Below are 20,531 nucleotides of genomic sequence, written 5' to 3' on the forward strand. Positions count from 1 at the left end.
CCCCTGTGCTGCAATTGGCAGCTTCTGGGGTTGCTGCTCCCGGCCGGACGAGGTGACCGCGGCTCATTGTACCTGCGCGGTCGGTGCGGCTCAGGTGGCCGGGTAGGGGCTCGCAGGTGAGCAAGGGGATGCGGGCGCGCGGGCAGTGAAGAAGAGGGGCGTGGATGCGCGGTCAAGGACAGCGGAATCAGAAGAGAAGTGGGTGAAATTCTTTGGTGGTGGAGACACGGGCAGGTTGGAAGAGTTAGAACACTGTGGGCGACTGAGTGATTGATGGAAGTGAAACAGAAACGAGCGCTGGCGGGGAGGGCCCACTAAGGGAGGACTGCTGGCGTATGGGCAGCGTGGGAACGTGGCAGAGTTGAATGAGGGCTTGTGGTTTGTACCTTTTTTTTGAAGGGTTAATAGGAGTTGAGTTGGAAGAGGGACCTTCCCCCCGGGGAAGGAATGAAACTGCAAGAAAGGGAGGTGAGGTGTGTGGGGATCTACCAGGAAGTGTCGGGTGTTGACCACATGTGAGATGTGAAGGGTGGGAGGGCCTGGTCCTAGGGTTTGTTTTGCGTGGCTGCGGGGCCTGGGTCTTTGGACTTTTAAGGGTTCTAAGGGGGATAAAATTGCAGTGAAGATAAATGCTGCCGTCGATTGGTAAAGGTAGGACTTGAAAAAGGAAACTCTTGGCACATAAAGGATTGGTGTTGCTTGGGCAACCCAAGCTGAATGGCCGAAAGGGCTGACGATCCTGAGAGGCAGCTAAACTTCAGGATTTTTCAAAGTATGCACACAAATGGGTTCCTTCCTTCCTTCCTTCCTGGTGTCAGCCTACTCCAGAACAGTTTAACTCTTAACTCCATCCCGTGTTTCTCTTTTACTCTTTTGTTGTTGTTCAGTTGGCAACCAAAATATATTCATTATCCATTGTGTGGGTGGGTGAGAGGTTGGTTATAAAGTCCTGAATGTTAGTTTAAACCAAGTGTCTAATTTAGGTGAGAATTTGAGAACTTACTCCAGGCAGCAGAGACAGGAGAAACTTTGAAGGTCCTTCTGAGATGACTAATCAGGTGATGTTACTCACCAGGTTTGGAATTATAAAGTAAGGAGGTAGCATTTGAGTACAGGTTTTCAGAGGTTGCTGAAACGAGAGTATGGATGGACCTGTCAACGCCCATCCATGTTCAGTGGAGAAGCAATTACAGAAACCAGACCTTCCACCTTCTGCATCCCACAATGACCCTGGGTGCATACTCCCAGCCTGTCTGTCTCTTTCCCTAGTGGAATCTGGGGAGGTGGAGCTCCAGGACACATTGGTGGGGTTGTCTGCCCAGGGAAGTCAGTTTGGTATCATGGTAGCATCTGGAACCTGGTGGCTGAAAGAGAGTCAAGATATAAGGCAGAACAAATTGTTGATTAGTCATGAACCTAAAGGCTGGAATATTGCAGATGAAGATTTGGGGTCCCCATTTTGAAAAAAGCTAGTAGGTCTATTTTAGGTATATTCCAAGGGGCCCATAACTTTACTCATTTTTGCTTGTGCCTGACATCTGATATGCAGGTGGCCTAAGTTATTGTCTGGGGGGATGGTGTCATAGTTGGAGAAAGGACCAGAAAGCTGGATCAGGGAAGAGAGTAGCTCCCAAATATGGGGAAAGTGTATAAATATTGTTAACTGTAAACCCCATCGATTTGATCTGATCTGGGGCCCATATTCAGCACAGGAGCCTATGTAACCTACATCCCTGTAGGTCTCCGCTCACTTTCCGTGGTCACGGCTAGGAACATTCCAGGCTGTGCCAATTTCAGGACCCATCATCCTTGGGTAATAGGCAGAGTATGTTATCCAACCTCCCTATGAATGGAACATTCTCCACCATTATTGATCTACATTAAGGGCCAGATCCTATAGGGGCCCACAAAGGGGTCCATTATGTTGTTCCTGATAGAGACGACCAGTGACAGTGGAGAGAGGGATCTTTTTGAGGTCTAGGCCCATCATGTCTGTGTGGGAATCTCAGGACTCCCTGACTAGGGTCCCAGGTGATGGGATGGCCTGGTAGTGACTAAAGAGTCAGCATTAAAGTATGCCAGTCTCGTGCCCTTATTCAGCTTCTGTAGTCCTTGCTTTGTCTGACAAGGTTAGCTTTGGAGCGATTGCCCTCTTATTCTAATACTGGTCATGCATGTTATTTGATTATAACATAGGATAATGAAAAATCTCTATCATTAGAGTACTAGTAGCCCTCTGAACACAGATCCAGGCACATGCAGAGTGGTTCTTTGTAGTCACCCTGTGTCACATCCTCTATTAAGTACGTCACATGCATTCTTTTTTTTTTTTTTAATGGAGAATTGATTTCATCTTTTAAAAAAAATTATTAGTGAATCTGTCTACATTTGTATATATCTGCCCCCTTTTACTTCCAGGTCCAGGCCTCTCTTCCCCTCCAAGCCATACATCACCCTACTTCTACATCCAAATATTTCTCTCTTTTTTTGTCCTCTCTCTCTCTAGGTCCTGATCGAGCTGGAGTTCAAAGCCTTCTTATCCTCTTTCTCCTATCACTTCTTCCCCACTGGGAGTATGGGTCAAAGTTTTTGGGGGGTGCAGAAGGTAGGGGTTCTGACTTCTGTAATTGCTTCTCCACTGGAATTGGGTGTTGGCAGGTCTATCCATACCTCCAGCCTCTTTCTGTCTTTCCTTAGTGGAGTAGAACTATGGAGAGGTCAGGTTCCAGGATACATTGAGAAGTCAGGATTGAATCATGGTGCTTCTGTAGCTTGGTGTCTGGAAGGTGGCAGGATATAAAGTGAGACAAAATGGTTAATGAACAAGAGCTAAAAAATAGGAACAGAACAGATGAGATCAGGGCTCTTAGGGTGGAAGAAAGCTTGGAAATCCATTTAAGGCATGTTTCTAGGAGTCCACGACTATGGTAGTTTTTGCTTGAAAAAACATGAAGTTGGATAAAGACATTGAGAAAATGGTGTCAGAGTAGAGAAAAGGACTAGGGAGTAGGATTAGGGCAGAGAGTAGCTCCCATTCTTAAAAAAAGTCTGTGGTGGGAGCCGGGCGGTGGCGCAGCCAGTTAAGCACACATGACGTGAAGCGCAAGGACCCGTTAGGATCCCGGTTCGAGCCCCCAGCTCCCCACCTGCAGGGGAGTCGCTTCACAGGAGGTAGAAGCAGGTCTGCAGGTGTCCATCTTTCTCTCCCCCCTCTCTGTCTTCCCCTCCTCTCTCCATTTCTCTCTGTCCTATCCAACAACGACAGCAATAACAACAACAACAAAGATGATAAGGGCAACAAAAGGGAAAAAATGAATAAATAAAGTTTTTAAAAAAATTCTGTGGATAGAATTAACTATTTATGTCCATCCACCTGATCCCAGGGCATGTATATATATGTGTGTGTCTATGTGTGTATATATCCAGAGCATGTATGTATATATATATGTGTGTATGTGTGTATATATATATTTAGCACCAGAGCCTGTGTAACCCTACTGGTCTGATCTCACAGTTCATGGTCACAATTGGGAACATTGCAGGCTGCACTCATTTCAGGACCAGTCTTCCTTGACTGGCAGGGCGAGATACCCCAGCCTCCCTTTGGTGACTAGGGTGGTCCCTACGATAGCTTAGGCATTAGTTCTTGAACTGGCAGGAGGAACTAGTCCTACTCTTTCATCAGAATTGTGTAAGCTATTGATTCTGAAAACATAAAAGACAAACACTGACTCAAAGTGAAAGGATGGAAAACTACCATACAAGCCAATGGACCACAAAATAAAGGGGGGGGGGGGCAGGAACAGCTCTGTTCATATCTGACATAATAGACCTTAAAATAAATAAAATTTAAAAAGATAGGGATGGACATTACTTAGTGCTCAGAGGATCAATCAAGAGGACTTAATGATTATCAATAGCTATTCACCCAAGGAGAGGCCATCTAAGTACATCAAACATCTAAAGAAACAAAAGAGCTAAATGAAGAGATAGGTAAACTAGAACTACTGGACATTTTCAGAGTAAAAATGGTGATGTTACCATTTTCAGCCTATCTTGGAATGAGCTTGGAGAAATCATGTTAAGTAAAATAAGTCAGAAACAGAAGGATGAATATGGGAGAATCTCATTCACAAGCAGAAGTTGAAAAACAAGATCAGAAGGGAAAACACTAAGCAGAACTTGGATTGGAGGTGGTGTATTGCACCAAAGTAAAAGACTTGGGGGGGGGGAGAAAGGGGGCAGGGTTCAGGTCTTGGAACAGGATGGCAGAGGACCTAGTAGTGGTTGTATTGTGTGGAAAAAGTGAGAAATGTTTGCATGCACAAAATGTTTGTATTTACTATAAATTGTAAAACATTAATCCCCCAGTAGAGAAATATATATCGGGGCTGAGTGGTGGCATACCTGGTTCTGTGCATGTATTACAAAGCACAAGGACCTGGGTTCAAGCCTCTGGCCCCCACCTGCAGGGGGAAAACTTCACGAGTGGTGAAGCAGGGCAGCAGGTGTCTCTCTGTCTCTATCAACCCCTTCCCTCTTGATTTCTGGATATCTCTGTCAAATAAATAAGGATAATAAGAAATTTTAAAAGAAATATATATTTATATATATGACAAATACTAAAAAAGTAGAAGCCCCCAAATTAAAAAAAAAACATAATAGAGGTATTTGATATACATCTCTATTGTTCAAAGATTTCTACTAGTTAGGTAGTTTATGTAACTGGCAAGACAGGCTCAGAACAGTTGCTTAAGTGGCTCAGCACCCTTCTTTGTTTGCTCTGGTTTCTGGTAGTGTGGGAGATTGAACCTGGCAAAAACTAGTAAAGTCATGGGTCCCTTGGAATATATCTAAAATAGACCAACTAACTTTTTCCAAAACGGAGTGGTGGTGTTCAGTACTGTCAAGTGTGGAAATGACTGGAAAATGGTAGTGCGGACAACTAATGTTACAATGTAGAGGACACGTCAGATAAGAGCCTAAGACTTGCAGTTTTAGAAAAGAGATGGGATTGCATATTATATACCACTGTAGTCCCATGGTTGGATTCACTCAAGAATGAATAGGATCAAAGATGGATCTGAAGTGAGTTCTTAAATTTGGGCAAGTTGGCTAAGCTCCAACTCTCTCTCTCTCTCTCTCTTTCTCTCAACTTTTATCATTTTAATGCGAGTTATAGAGGGAGGCAAGAGACACAGACCAGAGCACTGCTCGGCTCTGGAGACTGGGACCTCAGAGCCTCAGGCATGAGAGTCCTTTGCATAACCATTATGCTGTCTCTGCAGCAACTTCTCAATATCTCTGTGAGGAATGGAATAGGAGCTCAATTTGGCAGATTAGGAGTGGGGAGGATTTGTTATAGGCATATTGTTTCTGAGGCTTATAATAGTTCTTTTTTAAAAAAAAAAAAAAGATTCATAAATTTGAAGATATGATGGCATAATTTGTAGAGTGTCACATTTTTTAAGACAGTGATGCTGTTAAGTTTCTCTAATATGACCTGCTGTGCTTATATAAGTAAATTATATAAACACAGCACTTAAAAATTAAAAGAAGGTATACAATAAAAGGAAAATTTTCTTTCCATAACTCTCCTCCTTGCATACATTCCTACTAATGTGCATATATATTTCTTTTTTTTAAACTTCTTTCCTCAAGCGTAGTAACTTCTACATTATATAAGGTGTTTCACCACCTGGCCCCATGTACATCCATCTCTTTTAAGTTCTTTTCCTAAAGGTTATCATTCTAAGTTGCCTGTGTATCATATTGTATGTGTGTGTGTACGTGTACACATAGGCGTGAAAATGAGTAGAAAAATATATACCCTGTGTATCATATTGTGTGTGTGTGTGTGTACACATAGGCGTGAAAGTGAGTAGAAAAATATATACCCTTATCACAGAAGTGGGGTTTTTGCTATACATTTTATTCTGCAATTTACTGTTTCAGTTAACAGTATATCTTAAGATATCTTTATCTGTAAAACATACAGGCCTTCCTCATCCTTTTATTTATTTTTTTTAATTAATTAATTTTGCCTCAGGGTTATCACTGGGGCTCTGTGCTGGCAATACGAATCCACTGCTTCTGTGGCAATTTTTTATTTATTTATTTTTATATAGGACAGAGAGAAATTGAGAGGGGAGGGAGAGAGAAAGATAGACACCTACAGACCTGCTTCACCACTTGTGAAGCAACCCCCCTGCAGATGGGGAGCGGGGGCTCGAACCTGTATCTTTGCTCTGCTCCTTGCGCTTCATACTATATTTGCTTAACCCAGTGCACCAATGCCTATCCTCCCCTTATCCTTTTCAATGACTAGAAAGTGTCTGTAAAGGGACACAATTATTTGACTAATTTCTCTTTTTTAACTTCTCTTTTAATTTTTATCTTTATTTATTTGTTGAATAGAGACAGTTAGAAATCAAGAGAGAAGGGAGGGTTAGAGATGGTGAGAGACAGAGAGGCACCTACAGCTCTTCTTCACCACTTGTGAAGCTTTCCCCCTGCAGGTGGGGACCAGGGACTCGAACCTGGGTCCTTGCGCATTGTAACGTGTGCTCAGCCAGGTGCGCCACTACCCGGCCCCTTGACTCATTTCTAGTGTTCTGTTTGCAACACTGGGAAATGAACCCTGGACATGCGCACAGTGTGATCCCACTACCAAGTGACCTCTAAAGTTGGACTCCAGTTTTCATTCTGGGGTAGAGATAGGAAAAGGGAGAGGTCTTAGGGACACAGCATAATGATTCTGCAAAAGAGGCTTTGGAGTCCCAGGTTCAATCCCTAGTTTCACCATAAGCCAGAACTGAACAGTGGTAGCCCTCCCTCATTAAAATAATATAAATAAAGATACTGAAAAAGAGAAAATGGAAGGAACACTATGGCACCATTCCTTGGTGCTGGGGCTTGATCCCAGGACTTTGTGCTTGGCAAGGAGTGCACTTTACTGGATAAGTGCCTAACTTATTTCACATTGATAAGCTATTTATGTTGTATTATTTTCTTTGTTTCTTTTTGATTTAGTCTCAGTGTGCCTGTCCTTAGATAGTTAATAATTATTAGGTCAAGTGGTATACAAAGTATGAAATTTTGATTGTGGTAGGTATGATTTCTTTTTTTTTTCTCAGAGACATCCTGATCTCCCTGTTACAATATGTAATGTTTGTTTCCTTGGATTCTTACCCTAATACTGAGTTATGGTCACATTTCTCTGAGTTAAATTGAACTGTTTATTTGTTTAGTATTTGCACTTAAGTGTATAACCCATTGGTGAATAGCCTTTGCCTTTTTTTCTGTTGGGATTTTTATAATTTTTCAATTCACACTTTGTCATATGTGTTGGAAGTATTTTTCTATTTGTTGTTAGTGCTTTTGCTTTCTTTACACTTATTTTAAAGATACCTATTTTATTTATTATGTATGAGACACAGAGAGAGAGAAAAGCCAGAACACATGTAGTGCAGGGGATAGAACTGAGGCATTGAGTTTGACACTACCAGTTGAACCATTACAATTATCTCTTTTATTCTCCAGTGAGAAATAATTAATTGTGTATGTAGTCATATTTGACCAGTTTTTTCTTACACTATTTTGACTTTAAGTGACACTTAAACACAATTATAGATTTCTTCATGGAGACACAGTAAAACAGCTCTTTAAAAGTATCTTAAAATTCCTTATCCAGATCCTATTCTTGAGTTTATATGTGGCTTTCTAGTCGGTATATAAGTAGAGATGATGATAATATTCACAATGGGGGGGGGTTTATAACATGCTCAGCACCTGAGAAAGTAGTGCTTCTTTAACTGTTATTTTAATTATCAGAAGGTGCATTTTAAAAACGATTTCTTGGAATTTCATTGTTTTTCTTGCTTATTTGTTTCCTCTTTGTGCTTACAGGATTGTAAGGCTGTCTCCAGAGATTTGAAAAATGGCAACAAATGAAAGTATGGACATTTTTAGTTCAGCATTCTTGGCTGTGGAGTATGTAGATTCACTTTTACCTGAAAATCCTCTGCAAGAACCACTTAAAAATGCTTGGAACTCTATGCTGGATAATTATACAAAGTTCCAGATTGCAACATGGGGATCCCTAATAGTTCATGAGGCCCTTTATTTTTTGTTTTGTTTACCTGGATTTTTGTTTCAGTTTATACCCTACATGAAGAAGTACAAAATTCAAAAGGTGAGTATGACGGACTTGCATTAGTGATACTGAATATTTTTCAAGTAAAAATAACTTCAAGAGACTTTTGGTCAGGATGCAGTAAAGATATAATAAAGTAGTACTTCAGTAATTTTCAATTATCTGAGAAGATACATAAAATATATAAAGTAGGAATTTAATTTCAACTTATTATCCCCTTGAGGAAAAAGCAGACAGGATTCAGGTAACTCTTCTCCAAGGAAAGGAGAGAAGACTGGTCCAAAAGGGAGCATATTGTTGTTGTAAGTTAAGGGCACAGAGTTTTATCAAATTGGCTCCTTTGAAAGACAGAATTCCACTGGGGTGTTTAATTCTTGGGCATTTGGCTGCTTCATGTACTGGCTTATTTCTATAGACTTGTTTATTGCTTGACTAGCTTGAAGAAGTGTTTTTCCTATTTATTCATTAGAGATGATAACCATTTTAGAGAGTGTGAGGAATTACCAGTAACATTAAAATAAAATGTGTTAGCAAACAAAACTGGTAGTTTGTTGATTAAGGATGGAATTTGACCTCAGATCTACTCTCAGGCTTACCTTTTCAGTTTCAAAACCAAACTACTTTCAGTTTTTTAGACCCTAAAGTAAATTGTGTTCGTAAATCAGGATTTTATATAATCAAGAGAAGATTTCAAAGACTTGCAAAAAAAAAAATATCAGTACAAGTACTTGTGTAATTTGAAAGCAAATATTTTGAGACCTTGAGGACACAAGAAGAAATTCTTCAGAGCGGTAATGAGATAGCACAAAAACCCTCCTGTCTTCAAAGTGGTGGTTTAACACAGTGTTTGCTGATGAGGGAGATTTTGTGGTCGATCTTGGATTATGTATTTCTTTATATAAATCACATATCTGGATAATCCTTTAGGAATTTCCCTAAGGACAATGTCTTTCTGAAAACTGTGATTCCAATGATATTTTTCCCTCATTAGGATACAGTAATGTACAAAGTAAAATATGGTAAACACTGGTATTCTACTAAATAGGAGTTTTTGATGATCAAAATTAATTTACAAGATGCACGTAAAGTAGTATAGAATTTGATTTTATTATTATAGTTTATTAACTTTTGTTTTAATTACTGTAGCTATGTAGAATTTAGATTCTATCCAAAAAGTTAAAAGTTTTTCTTTTGCGTTGTTTTGTTTTATTTTTGTTTTTGCCCACCAGGGTTATTGCTGAGGCTTGATCCTGGTACTACAAATCCATTGCTTTTGGTGGCCAGTTTTTCCTTTTTTTTTTTTCTTTTCTTTCTATTTTATTTGACAGGACAGAGAGAAATTGAGAGAAGAAAGGAAGATAGGTGCTGGGCAGGGGCCTGAACTCGTGCTTTTAACCAAGTACCTCTGTCCAACCCCCAAAACAACATTTCTTTTTTAAATTATTGTAGTTAATATTGTTGTTGTTATTGATGTCATCATCGTTAGATAGGACAGAGAGAAATGGAGAGAGGAGGGGAAGACAGAGAGGGAGAGAAACGACTCCCCTACAGGTGGGGAGCCAGGATCCTTGAGCCAGTCCTTGTGCTTTGTGAACATACCAGAGCACTGCTCAACTCTGGCTTATGGTGGTGCTGGGGATTGAACCTGGGACCTCAGAGTCTCAGGCATGAATGTCTTTTTGCATAACCATTATGTTATCTCCCTAGCCCCAAAACTCCATTTCTATAGGAAATAATTCTGTTGCAGGTTCAAGCCAGAGTCTTCTGTTTATTTTGTCCCAAAGTAATAGGCCGAAGGTTTGAAAGATCGGGGTCAGATAAGTGCTCAGAATAGGAGTACACAGTTATAAATGGTCTTTTCTGATACCCCTAGTTCCTACATGATGAATTTGCCTTTATAGCAGCCATTTTATTTTACTTTACTCTTTTGCTGATAGAAATTTAAAAAGAAGGGGGAGACATAGAATGATTGAGAGGAGAGACACCTGCCACACTGCTTCACTGCTCATGGGCTTCTGGAGCGTGAACTCTTTTGCATAGTAATATGTGCGCTCTGCCAGTGCATCACCTCCCAGCTCCCGAAATCAAATTTAATAGTTTTCCTTTCTTCAGAATTCTTCCACATCAAGTTTCTAATTCTGGCATTGAATCTGAACTCTCAGTTCTAGTAAAGTATCCACTCACATGTGTAATAAAGACTTCCAGTGGGCTATGTGTGCAGCTGTGGGGGATTGCAATGATGATAGGTAGCATAACACCTTTGAGATTCTGGTAAAGAAGTAAGTGCTCTTTGGACAGGAAAGATTGGTGAGTTAAACATTCTCTAGTGCTTTTTGCTTTTTTTGGGGGGGGTTTGTTGGCTTATTTGAGATCATTAAGACAGTTGTGCCTGGTGTTCTATACAATTTCTTCATCAATTTAGAGCTAGTAGTGATAGTAGTTATTAAGTATTTAGAATGGGGGCCTGAATGGTGGCTCACCTGGTGAGTGCACATGTTGCAATGTGTAAGGACCTGGGTTCCAGCCCCCAGTCCCCACCTGTAGGGTAAAACTTTGTGAGTGGCGAAGCAATGTTACAAGTGTCTTATCTACCCCCTCCTATCAATTTCTGGCTGTCTCTATCCAATAAATAAAGAAAATATTAAAAAATTAGAATGGAAGAATGTTTTAATTCCTGGACCTTAGTTATTATAACATAGTAATATATAGTATAGAATTTTCATAAGCAAGTTAATGAACAAAATCAAGGTCTCATGTAAATAGTAGAGAAAAAGCTAGGCTAAACTACTGACAACAGAAGTTAATACAAACTATTGTGTGTTTTGTTTTGTTTTGTTCCCTCTCCATAGGACAAACCAGCGACATTTGAAGGGCAGTGGAAATGTTTTAAAGTGATTCTCTTTAACCACTTTTTTATCCAACTTCCATTGATTTGTGGGACTTACTATTTTACAGAATTTTTCAATATTCCTTATGATTGGACGAGAATGCCAAGATGGTATGTAAATAAGATTTGATATGTATACCCAGTTATGATCCATTACCAAATCAGAATATTCTTTTAAAAAAAGATTCACTGGGGTGGAGGGTAGATAGCCTAATGGTTATGCAAACAGACTCTCTTGCCTAAGGCTTCAAAGTCCCAGGTTCAATCGCCTGCATCACCATAAGCCAGAGCTGAACAGTGCTCTAGTTTAAAAAAATTTTTTTTACATCTAAAAAAGAAAAAAAAAAAAGATTCATTAATTAATGAGAGAAAGAGAAAAACAGATTGGCACATGTGATGTGGGGATCTGATGCTGAGAGTCCAGTGCTTTTTCCACTGAAACTCCTAGACCACTCAAAATATTAGTGCCTATTTGTTCATTTGAATAATGATTTTTTTTTAAATTTGGGTGTAAATAAAATGTAGAAAAGTAGACTTCTGTAGAACCTTTAAATGTTTATTTTTATACCTCTATGTATTTTTTTTAATTTTATTTTTATTATGACAGAAGCAGAAATAGGGTGAGAAAGACAGAGACCAAGGCCTGCAGCACAGCCCACTGCACATAAAGCTTTCCCCTTGCAGGTGGAGACTTGGGTCCTTACACATGGTAACTTGTGCACTTTACAGGTTAAGCCACCACCTGACCCTCTTTCTATATTTTGATAGAATGTTTTATTGGAAGATGAGTTTCTTTCATCAGAATTTCCATAGCATCTATTTTATTACTGTGTACAGATACAAGTGCTTATACCAAGAGAAAATATTACACATGTCTGTAGCCTGGGAAGTGACACAGTAGCTAGAGCATTAGACTTATAAGCATGAGATCCCAGCCTCAGTCCCCAGGATTACATGCCAGAGTGATGCCCTGCCCCACCCCCATGCCCTCATGTACCTGAGCCCTAATATTTGTGTTTAAATAGTATTGATATTCAGACATCTATTCTTGACATTATCTCAATAGAAATATACCAATATGTTAAGTATGTACTTTTTCTCTTCAATAATATTTAAGATGTAGAATAATTTCTGTATGTGTACATTTGTATATGAAATTTTGTTTACCCATTCACCTATCATGCTCTTTGGTAGAAAAAAAAAGTAATAATTTTGCTATTATTCATCTTAGCTCAAGTCGTTCATTATTATTCTTTTTTTGGAAATTTATAAGATAATAGTGGTATAATTCCACACTGTTCCCACCACCAGAGTTCTGTGTCCCCATTCCCTCCATTAGAAACAGCAGCATTTGTTCTCCCAAGGTCATGGATATGAATTGACTTTATAATTTTATATATACATACACACACATTTTTTTTGTCCATCTTTTTCTATGGCCCTGCCTTCACTTCTTTTCCAGGTTACACCTACACCTATTAGTACTTCTGAAAGTCCTTCTTTTCCCCCCCCTCTTCTCTCTCAGATAAGAGAAAAAGTGCCTAGCTTCCTCTGGTACTTTCCAGATAGACTTCCCTTTAAGGAGTTGGGTCCTGGTTGAATTGGGGCTCAGAGCCCTCTGGTCATCTTCCCTTATCATTTACCCCTCTGAGAATATGGACCAGAATTCTTTCTAGGGTACAGAATGTGGGAGTTCTGGCTTCTGTAGCTGCTTCTCCACTGGACACAGACATTAGCAGGTCAATTCATAAGGGGGTCTTGTTTCTTAACTCTCACTATACCTATGAAACTTTACAAACTGAATTAAAATTGCACAGTGCTTGATCTCTTTGATCCTTCTTTAGTTACTAAATCATAGCTATTTTATATCTGACAGTTTTGAGAATGTGTTGATTAGTGTATTCCATATGTCAAGTTTGGATGCGGGTTTTGGCTTTATGGAAATTCTCAAACAGTGATTGCAAGTAAAAGTGTAGATTGCTGAAGTAAAAGTTAGTTTTTGCTTACTCTAGTGTTTTTATCTTAAAGGTATGTGATCCTGTTGCAGTGCTTCCTCTGTGCAGTGATTGAGGATACCTGGCATTATTTCCTGCACAGACTCTTACACCACAAAAGAATTTATAAATATATCCATAAAATTCATCATGAGTTTCAGGTATGTTAAAATCTTCCTTAAAATATCTTTTCTATTGGGGGGAAAATATTATTTTTACCCCAGAGCTTTTTAAAAAATTATGAAAGGTCTCAAAGTCTTTTCCTCTTGACATATTACTAAGGACATCACACACACAAATACACACTAAGCCATTTCTGCAAATTTTTCTTTGGGATTGTATTATTATGGTAAGTTGAAGCCTATATTCACAGAGTTGGAAACCTGGCAGTGTGTTAGTGGCTATAGAATGCTGTGATCATTTCAATAGAACAACAACAAACCTTTCATTTTTAAACGTCTATAACAATTTCAGCTTAATTTGAGCATATTTCTACCACTTGGCTCACTCCCAGAAAAAAAGAGTGACTTTTATCAGAGTAGCTTTGGTATATAGCTCTGTTTGGTTATATCCATGTGTTCTTCACTGACCATGACTATAGTATATAAAATCAGTGTATTCCTGTTTTGACAGAACACATTCAGGTGCACAAAGCAAAATTAGGATTTGAGTTAGGTTATTTAATGCCTTTATCTGAAACCTTCTTGAAAGCAGTATAGATTTTATTAGGAATATCTCTAGCAACCACCTAGGAGGTGGTGTAGCCATAAAGTAGCTGTGGACTTAACAGTCCTGAATTCCAGAGTATAGTCCTTAGCACTGCATGCTACTCTGGCCTGTGTCTCATGAAATTAATAAATCTTTTTTTTTTTTTCAATGAGTCAAGATTGAAAAATCAAACATTTAAAAAGGACACCTCTAAACCTTTTCAAGTTTTGTAGTAACAAAATAAAGTATCTTCATTGAGAATTTCTTTTTGTTACATATTATATATTAATAATATATATTATTGAGGAAATGTTGATATACAAAGCTATACATTTTAGGAGTATAATTTCACACCTCTCCATGTTGTGTTAGTATACCATATGCACCATCAAAACATCAAAAACTGGATTTTGTTCTTTTGCAGTTTTTTTTTTTTTTTTCCACTTTTAAAAAATATTTATTGATGGGGGCCAGGGCAGGTTAAGCGCATGTGGCGCTAAGCGCAAGACTGGCATAACGATCCCAGTTCGAGCCCCCGGCTCCCCACGTGCAGGGGGGTCGCTTCACAAGCGGTGAAGCAGGTCTGCAGGTGTCTATCTTTCTCTCCCTCTCTCTGTCTTCCCGTCCTCTCTCGATATCTTTCTGTCCAATCCAACAATGAAAGCAATAACAACAATAATAATAACAATGATAAACAACAAGGACAACAAAAAGGGAAGAAAAAATAGCCTCCAGGAGCAGTGGATTTGTAGTGCAGTCACTGAGTCCCAGCAATAACCCTGGAGGCAAATATATATATAGTGTTGTGAAAGAGACTAACCCAGAACATAGCTCTCTTACTTGTGGTTCTGGAATTGAATTCAGGACCTTGCACTTGGCCAAATCCTGTTCTCCACTGCTGTGTGAGCACCACGCGTTCTCTGGCATCTATGGTGTCAGGGAGTCTGTCTGTAGCCTTACTTCTTTGCTATATGCTGAGTCATTTCATCAACCCCTTGCTCTGTTTATACCCTACATGTAAGTGACATCACTTGACATTTATGATTTTTCCTGACTTACTTTGCATGCTCTCCTGTTCTAATTATATGATTGCAAAGGGCAAAATTTCACCTTTCTATTTCTTAACTTTTTTATTGGGGGGTTAATGTTTTACAGTATAGTGTTTAATACACAGGTACAACCTTTCATCTTCCCTTGATAGGTGTCTAGGTGACATAACAGGATGCCAGTGTTCCTTCATCCTGTCCCTTCCCTCCTTCCCCAGAGCCCTTTGCTTTGGTGCAATACACAACACCCGGTGTGGTGCTCTTTTTTCAATCCCATCTGTAAGTGAGGTCATTCATTCTCTCTTTGGCTTGTCTCACTCAACATAATACCTTCAAGTGTTGGCCAAGATATAGCAAAGGATTCATCTTTTCTTATAGCTGAGTAGTATTCTGTTATGAACCTATACCACAATTTATTTATTTATTTATTTATTTATTTTAGTCACCACCAGGGTTATTACTGGAGCTTGGTGCCTGCACAGCAAATTAAATCTACTGCTCCTGGGCACCATTTTTTCCCCTTCTTGTTTCTTCCCTCACCCTCCCTTTTAATAGAACAGAAAGAAAATAAGAGGGAAATGAGAGGAACAGGAGAGAAAAAGAAAGAGACCTGTAGTACTGCTCTAATACTCCTGAAGGTGGGAACTGGGAGTTGAACCTGTGTCTTTGCATGTAGTAATGTGGGTGTTCTACCCAAGTGCACCACTTCTTGAGCACCACCCCTTTTATTTTTTAAAAGGGAGGCCCTTTTCTTTTTCTTTTTTTTTTTTTTAAAGAATTTATTTATTCATGAGAAAGATAGGCAGAGAGAGAAAGAACCAGACATTACCCTGGTACATATGCTACTGGGGTTTGAACTTGGGACCTCATGGTTGAGAATCCAGTGCTTTATCCACTGCACCACCTCCCGGACCACCCCCTTTATTTTTTTTTATTGCCACTAGGATTATCCCTGGGACTCAGTGCTGGCACCACTAGAATCCACTGCTTCCTTTTTTTAAGTCAGTCTTTCTAGTTTTTATTAGATAGAACTAAGAGAAATTGAGAGAAGTGAGAAAGACACCTGCAGACCTATTTCATCACTTGTGAAGCACACACACACACACACACACACACACACACACACACGTAGGGAGCTGGACTCAAACCCAGGTTCTTTTGCTTGGTAATATGTGCACTTAACTAGGTATGCCACTTCTTGTGAAGCTTTCCCCCTGCAAGTTGGGATTGGAGGTTTGAACCGGTTTGTTGTGCATGGTAGTAGTAGTAGGTAGGTGTGTGTGTGTGTGTGTTCTACCAGGGGCATGGTAGTAGTAGTAGGTAGGTGTGTGTGTGTGTGTGTGTGTGTGTTCTACCAGGGGCATGGTAGTAGTAGTAGGTAGGTAGGTGTGTGTGTGTGTGTGTGTGTGTGTGTGTGTGTGTGTGTGTGTGTGTGTTGTTTTTTCTACCAGGGGCACCACTACCCTGTCCATACACCACAGTTTGCCTGGATTGATTTATTTCTTTATTTTTACCCAAACATTGCTCAACTCTGGTTTATGAGGATGCTGATGATCTTTGATGCCTCAGGCATGAAAGTCTTTTTGTATAACCATTATGCTATTTTCTCCGCCTCACATATACCATAATTTCTTAAGGAAATTGCATACACACACGTATGTATCTGGCTAAATACGGTCTCAATGCATATAGAAAGGATGTAATTTTATAAAACTATATGCATAAGTAGGTTTTCATGCCTGAGGCAGCAAAAGTCTCAGGTTCAATGCTCAGCACTACCTTAAGCCAGAGCTGAATAGTGCTCTAATTAAAATAATAATGATAAAAATTAGTAACAATAGTACTAAGGGGTTAGGTGGCAGAACATCTAGCTGAACACTTGTTATTTGGGCTCAAGCCCCCAATCCCCACCTGAAGGGGGATGGCTTCATGAGTAGTAAAGCAAATCTACAGAAGTCTTTCTTTCTCTCTATCTCCTCTCCCCTCTCAATTTCTGTGTGTCCTATTTGTTGAAAATAATGGGGACTGGGCGGTGGTGCACCTGGTTAAGCACCCATGTTACAATGCACAAGGACCCAGGTTCGAGTCCCACCCCCCTCCCCGTCCCTACCTGCAAGGGGAATGTTTTGCAACTGGTGAAATAGTGCTGCCTGTGTCTCCATGTCTCTCTTCCTCTCTATTTATTCCCCTCTTCCCTCTTGATTTCTGTCTATTCAATAAAGATGATTTTGAAAATTTTAAGTTAAAAAATACTTAAATAAATAAATTAGCATATACTAGAGTTTTCCAAGGAAAATCAATAGGAAATACAAAAGATTTGTTGTGTGGAATTGTGTCATGTGATTATGGAGGCTGGCAAGCTCAAGATCTGTAGAGTAAACTACAGGTTGAAAATTCAGGTGAGAGTTGATTTTATAATCTTGAGTGTGACTCAGTCTTTGTTTGAAGACCTACAGCTGATTGAATGAGGCCCACTTGCATTATGAAGGGCAATCTGTTTTGCTCCAAGTTTACTCGACTTAAGTGTTAATCACATCTAAAAAATACTTGCCAGCACCTTCTAGATTGGTGTTAGACCAAGCAGTTAGGCATCACAGCCAAACAGATACATAAACTTGATCATCATAATGACTAAGGGTTTTTTGTCCATTTATTTTAGGCTCCATTTGGAATGGAAGCTGAATATGCACATCCTCTGGAAACCCTCATTCTTGGAACTGGATTTTTCATTGGGATCCTACTTTTATGTAATCATGTAATTCTTCTTTGGGCGTGGGTGACCATTCGTTTGATAGAAACTGTTGATGTTCATAGGTAAGCTATGGTTTCTATCTAGGAACACGGTGTCATAAAATATTGTCATTTTTTGATCATAGACTATCTTTATTCTGATAGGCTAATAGGTAAGTTTAATTTTTTAAGAAAACAAAGACTAAAAGTTCAAGTAATAGAAAAAAATATGTCACTGATTTCTTTCCCCCAATTTGGTTATATTAATGTATATATTAATATAATGTATATAATTAATGTATATTAATTATATTAATGTCAAATAAAGTATAGATTTTAGAAAACTGCCTATGAAAGGGGTCCTATTTATCAGTAATCTGTATTATTTGAGGTTTCATGCATATGTGGGTCTTCCTAAATCATGCTTAAATCAGGGGAAAATGTGTGTGTGTGTTTGTGTGTTATTAATGAACATTTGGCTACTTAAATACCGTAATTCTAGACCAGCAAGTCTTTTATACTTCTGTAATGAATCTAAATTCAACTTTTACTTGAAAAGAATATTCAAACCTCACTGAAGAAGTGATTTCTACTCTATACTGCCCAGTACCAATGGATACATGGATATAATATATACATATTTTGTAGGCTTCATTTTTGTTATAATTAGAAGTCATTTTGAGATAGATTATTCAACTTAATGTTTTAAAATTGCTAATACCCTAATTTTTCATTATTTTAAAGGTACTATATACTCATTGCATTTCAACTTGGGGCTTATTAATAAAAGGAAAAGCATAATATCAACTAGTTTTTTTTTCTTTTTAATCTTTATTTATTTATTGGATAGAGACAGCCAGAAATCTAGAGGGAAGGGAGAGATAGAGAGGAAAAGAGACAGACACCTGCAGCCCTGCTTCACTACTTGCAAAGCCTTCCCCCTGCTGGCGGTGACTGGGGGCAAGATCAACTACTATAAACTATTTTAAACCACTGAAATAGCAAGATCAATGTTTCAAGTCATAAACAGATAATGTTCTCCCTCCATCTTTCTCAGTCTCCTAAAGGGAGGGAAGGTTTGGGATGATGTGAACTGGTAGAATTCTGTACATCACATTTTCAATTTGTAGTTAAAAAATAAAGGAGGGGTACTTATGTCCTCACGAATCAGTAATCTTTATCATTTGTCCATTTTCATTCCAGTGGCTATGAAATTCCTTTAAACCCACTACACCTCATCCCTTTCTATGCTGGCTCACGGCACCATGATTTCCACCACATGAACTTTGTGGGAAACTATGCTTCAACATTTACATGGTGGGATCGCATTTTTGGAACAGACTCTCAGTATGTTGCCTACTATGAAAAGTTGAAGAAAAATAAGAAGACTGAATAAGTAGCTTATCTAAGCCTTCCGGAAAGCACACCTTACCTGAATTGAAGCTAGTAGCTAACACTGCTTCTGGAGAGCAGAAATAAAAACGTGTCTCGGCTGCTTGAGTGATAAAAGAATATTAACAACTTTTAATTATCTTCCTAATGGGAACTTTTTCTACTTTACATACAAGTTCTATATGTGTAGAAATAAGTAAATATATATTTAAGTATAATTTTCATGAAGACTTTTAAAAGGCCACATTACTAACCTTACCAAAAAGCTTTTGAGTATTGGAAGAAGTATGAATTTGTCTTCCCCGACCCTGTGATTTTTATAGGCCTAGAGTTGAGATAGTCTTTGGATCTTTTAAATGTATAATAGTCAAAAACTCTAACAGTGGTGTTGGTCTTATATTAGACACAGAATTTGTGGTGTTTTTTTTTTTTATTTGCCTAAAGATCAGAATATCCTGGGTTGAACCACATCAATCTCTACAGTATAAATGAGACTACCGAAAGAATAGTCAACACCAAAAAAATTACACTTTTACGTGGAGCTGGCCAGTTTGGGATTATTGATTATTTGAGAAGCCCTTGTTTGATTACAGTATACTACTGGCATTTATAAATTAAGGTATTCATAGTCGATGTAAGTATTTTAGTCTCAACATTTTTAGTCTACTTGAATTTTAAAAGAGATTGAATTTTATTTCTGCTATTTCATTTTTCAAGTGTGTCATATTTTCATTCTTCCTAAAACTGTATCTTGACATTTTGTGGAACTGACTTGACTGTCTTTGCACTTTGAACTGTTGAAATAAATGTGATTTTTTTTTTTTTTTTTTGGAGGGGGGAGTCTGGTTATGTAGTTTCTAGTTTTGAATGTCAACTTATGCTTTATTTTGTTCATATATGAAAAGTTACAGAAAGAAATTAAATTAAGTTTCATAGTAAAAAGAATCGTTGGTTCTTTTCAACTTGTTTTATTTAGTATTGGATAGAGACAGAGAAATTGAGAGGGGAGGGAGAGACACACCTATAGTTCTGCTTCACCATACATGAAGCTTTTCCCCCTACATGTGGGGACCAGGGCTTGAACCTGGGTTTCTTCACACTATAATGTATATACCGCCTGGCCCTAGAAAATTCATTTCTGTTCAGAAACATTCGTGACTCTTGTACAAGAGTCTGTGATGTTTAATAAGAATAATTTGGAAGATTAAAGCTAACGTAATTTTAGAATATGCTTTGAACTAGATCTATAATATCATAATTAGCTTATATTGTTTTTATTTCTGTTTAAACATATAAGTCCTTCGGAAAAAGGTTGAGTGGGTCTGTGATGCTTAGCAAAAGATTCATCCCATCTATACAAGATAGAGATAGAATATATTAATAACTTAATAGAGACAGGAACATTGAGAGGGGAGGATGAAATTGAGAGGGAAAGAGACATTTGTGCACCTTTTCACCACTCATAAAAACACCCTCCACCCCTGTCCCCCTGCACATGAGAACTGGGATCTTGAACCTGAGTCCTTATAGTAATGTGTGTGGGCTGCCTTATAGTAATGTGTGTGGGCTGGGATCTTGAACCTGAGTCCTTACAGTAATGTGTGTGGGCTGCCAGGTAT

At 38.7% G+C, this 20,531-nt stretch overlaps 1 protein-coding gene across 4 annotated transcripts; it reads left to right on the forward strand.

Annotated features, from left to right (window-relative positions):
- On the forward strand, positions 1 to 19,857 carry MSMO1 (methylsterol monooxygenase 1). 4 transcript variants are annotated; one of them, XM_016188800.2, is made up of 6 exons: positions 1 to 116; positions 7,909 to 8,194; positions 11,005 to 11,153; positions 13,071 to 13,197; positions 17,450 to 17,604; positions 18,724 to 19,857. In XM_016188800.2, the coding sequence occupies exons 2-6, from the start codon at positions 7,940 to 7,942 to the stop codon at positions 18,914 to 18,916; spliced, it is 879 nt and encodes a 292-aa protein (XP_016044286.1). In that variant the 5' UTR covers positions 1 to 116; positions 7,909 to 7,939; the 3' UTR covers positions 18,917 to 19,857. The 4 variants fall into 4 exon arrangements, with proteins under 4 accessions (XP_016044286.1, XP_016044285.1, XP_060040102.1 ...); XM_016188799.2 differs by lacking the exon at positions 1 to 116 and adding an exon at positions 118 to 234; XM_060184119.1 differs by lacking the exon at positions 1 to 116 and adding an exon at positions 302 to 473.
- The last annotated feature ends 674 nt before the right edge of the window (positions 19,858 to 20,531 follow it).

This window comes from Erinaceus europaeus, chromosome 2 (assembly GCF_950295315.1).
Source record: "Erinaceus europaeus chromosome 2, mEriEur2.1, whole genome shotgun sequence".
NCBI lineage: Eukaryota > Metazoa > Chordata > Mammalia > Eulipotyphla > Erinaceidae > Erinaceus > Erinaceus europaeus.